The 3,653-nt window shown below is 54.6% G+C and overlaps 1 protein-coding gene across 1 annotated transcript in view; it reads left to right on the forward strand.

Moving 5' to 3' along the window:
• The first annotated feature begins 689 nt into the window (after nucleotides 1-689).
• Nucleotides 690-3,653, forward strand: part of PVALB (parvalbumin) — a 14,286-nt gene continuing 11,322 nt past the window's right edge. Inside the window, exons 1-2 of the mRNA XM_075064316.1 lie at nucleotides 690-793; nucleotides 1,765-1,874. Of these exons, the coding sequence (XP_074920417.1) occupies nucleotides 690-793; nucleotides 1,765-1,874 (214 nt within the window). The remainder of the gene's footprint in view (nucleotides 794-1,764; nucleotides 1,875-3,653) is intronic.

The raw sequence follows: 3,653 nt of genomic DNA on the forward strand, positions 1-3,653 counted from the left end.
CACGAAGTGGGGGCGTAGCAGACCTGAGTGAGGTGATACTGCACACATCGAGGGAGTCTCTAACCTCAGGAGACCTCTTTCTGGCCTAGTAATGTTCTATTGTATTCCAGCGGCCACTGCCTGAAAGCGATGGTCTTCCGTGTGAGCCTCAAAGTCCTAAGGGGGATGCTTGCGATCCTCTTATGGATGTCGCTTCCACGCGTCTTACCTAGCTTTCGATCAGGGGAGGAAGATGTCAGAGACGTGACCTGGCACAGATGGGGGTCTGGGTTAGCATTCCTGCTTAGCTGTGCTTGAAGTACCCGGAGAGCGCTCAGCGATCCTAGGCGATTTCCGCAGGCAACGCGAATGAGACGGAGGTCCGAACCTCCTCAGCTTGGATGGTGAGGCGTGGCCGTGACGCTGCAGCCTCTGGTAGCGCCCTCCGATTCTGTAGATGGTAGAGGTGCACCGTAGCGAGGAAGGGATGCGTGGGAGCCAGGGCGGTAGCGGAGCATGTTAGGGAGGACGAGTCGGAGAGCACCCTGGGCCTGATGGTTGACACCAGGAGCGTCCAGGAAGCCCCAGTGCTTGTGGCCTCTGCTTCATGGTGACCTTGACTACGGTGAAGATCGTTGAGCATGGTGCTTTCAGAATCAGATACACATACCTGTCAGTCCGGGAGGCAGATATAAGACCTGTCGGACGCGATGTATGGGCCATTGGGTTGGAGCCGAAGTAGTAGCGGAGGATCGAGCCCCGGCTTGATGCTGACACGACCTCTGCGGGAATGGTATGCCGAGATCGGCATGCCGTGAGCTGATAGCGGTACGCGAGGGGAGGATTGCCTGTGTGGCCAGTAGGACCTGGGACCTGGCGACCAGCTCGTTCAAAGCGACACGGGCCGGAAGGATCGACCGGAAAGAGGACCTGCTGTGCCGTGCAGCGGCTCCTGGCAGTTGCGAGTGCCCGTACAGAAGCGGTGCTGGACCCCGAGCGGGTGCCGGGAGTATCATGGATTCGGCCGGATGATGACGGTTCTTGCCGCGAACGTACGACCGTGCCGCGCAAGGAGAGCGTGCGGGACTGCGCAGCGCTTCGCGGAGGAGAGCACTTCCCTCGTATCGGTGCCGGAGCATCAGCGACACGGCCTGGCATCTGACGGCCGCCGAGGGCGGAAGAATCCGGGGACCGGCTGCCCTCATAGGGCTTGCTTGCCCTTCAGAAAGCACACCGCGCACGGCGGCGCGGGGTTGGGGCAGAGCAGGCTCATACAGAGCAATCAGGTCCCGTGCGAGAGAAAGTCTCGAGCCCGTGAACGGACGGTATCCAGCTCTTACCCAGACTCTTGGCGTGGGAGCTGTGAGGGATCGACTTGACGACCGCCGGCGCCGATCAACGAAACCCCTTCGCACACCCAGCTGACGGGCCGGCGCCGGCATGGGTGCTCCTTTACAGTCCGCTTAGCCGGGCGTTGAGTACGTAGAGGCCTCTTCGCGACCTGTGCCGTAGAAGGTCCGTGCCGGTGCGTCGACTTCGCGGGCGAGGGGTCCGGTGCCGCGAGCACGCTCCGGCTGCCGGTAGGCGCTGGGGATGATGAAGTGCCGCTTCTCATAAGGAGCGTCCTGAGGCGCTCGTGTCTCGCTCCCTTTTTTCGGGATGGAAAGACTTCACATAATGCGAGGCACTTATCTGAAATGTAGTGCTATATCCCCCAGGCACTTCAAGGCAGGCATCGTGTGGGATCCAGCTGACGTGTAGGCGCTCATCGGCTTCTTTACAAAGTCGAGCGACGCCTGTGAAGCCCCGGCGAACCAAGGCCATCGTGGCCCGCCGAACCGGGCTGCGCGGGGAAGAGGCCAGCAGCCATCTACTCCGATACGAAGTTTACACTTGTAGGTATATACAACGTATAACTGCTAAGTCTTAACCTTATAACGTAACAACTACGTATAGCTAAGAAATCTATGGACTAACAAAACGGAGAACTAGAGACACAATTACTAAGAAAGCTCGAGGATTGGTGAGGGTCATGCGTACTGCCCGCCGCTCCACAGTTCCAGCATACGACCGACTACGACGTTAAGAAAGGATTACTGCTATGAGAGCGGGCGGCGCGCAGGGGTTATATTATTCACCCGCCATGAGCGGCCGCCACTTCTAGGTCACCTGCCGGCAGTCGCCGCGTGAGTTGCGTAGCGTTGTACAAAGTTTTCCAGGACGAAGTACGTTTGCACGTCACAGGCATGCGTACGCAGTAACACCTACTGGAGAGGAATATTGAGCAAGCACTTCGAAGAAGAAAACTCTATCCATCTCCATGATCACTTTGCTAGCCCAGTTGCCGTTTCACCCTTACTTCCGATTCAATCTCTTCTCTGTTTTGTGGAGCAGCTGAGTCGAGAGTGCGTGCAAGGGCCCCTCGTTGTCCCGCCAGCATTGTACCAGGAGTATGTCCCTCAGCGCATCTCCAATGAAACTCCTAAGGATTGCCTGCTGCAGCTGCTTTAATTTCTCTCCAGCAGATTATCAGATATTGAAATACTCCCATTGAAACGCAAGGCCTAGTGATCTACCAGACTTCTGCTAGTTGTCTGAAAAGCCTCATCCACTCTTTCCTTCGATGGTATTCTGATGTCTGTAGCAGACACCCACTCATAACATCCCCCTCGTTTGACATTTCCCCTCTTAAATGTAATCCCAGAAGAACTTCTGCAACTGGTCTCATTTCCAGTTTGCGTAGTGGAGCTCTGTGAAGCATATACGAGCTCTTGTTTTAACGAGCTACAGCGGCTATCTCTCCCCCTTCTTCCCCCTGCCTTATCCCTCCTAACGAGCTATCGATACCCATCCATGGCAGTGTCTCCATGGTATGCAGCTAATCCCACCAGTCTCAGTTTATGCCAATAGACATCGTTTAAATTCTCCTGTCAGTCGCAAAATAACTACTTTAATTCTTTCCTTCTTGTTTCCCCAGGCTCCTCTGCAGTTTGATGTACAGCACTCTTAAAAACTTTCAGCCAAACCACTGCCCTAACTTTCTTCGCCTCATTATTTCCCCTGTTGCATTCCTCCTTCGCTTGAATTAGTCTGTTCCTGGTGTCTACTTTTCCTACACACCTCAGGATATAACGGCGCTTTCATTAGCGGACAACTTTAAAAGTTGGCAATATTTTGTGGTCCCACCTCCCAGTAGTTCCCAGCATTACCTTTCCCTTTCTTCGCCGCCGATGACAAACCCATGCTTCCTCCTGTTCCATCCCTTCCTTCCCAGGACTTTCGCCTCTTTGAGACTTACCTTTGGGCCTGTTCCGGTCAACCTTGTACCCCCGTTAATCACTAGTTTAAACTCCTGCCTTCATGAGTTATTGAAGTCCAGTCGACACGTCCCATTAAAATGCTCTTCCCTTTCCTTGACAGGTGAGCCATTGACCACCTAGCAGTCTCTCCTCTGAACAGTAGGCCTGTGGAGTTCGTATGAAGCAAAGCCCAATCCTGACTCACTTACCATCTCTGCGCATACCAGCATTTTCACCTCCTAGGAATGCATCTTGTCTCTAGCCATAGGCCCACACTAGCTGACCAGTAAGAATCAGAGTAGAAGCATTAACGACCACCGCTGGAGCGAGCCGAATCCTTCACCCGTGCGCCCAGAGCCTGATCTCTTCTTTTTG

The sequence above is a fragment of the Chelonoidis abingdonii genome, chromosome 1, assembly GCF_003597395.2.
Source record: "Chelonoidis abingdonii isolate Lonesome George chromosome 1, CheloAbing_2.0, whole genome shotgun sequence".
Classification (NCBI taxonomy): Eukaryota; Metazoa; Chordata; order Testudines; family Testudinidae; genus Chelonoidis; species Chelonoidis abingdonii.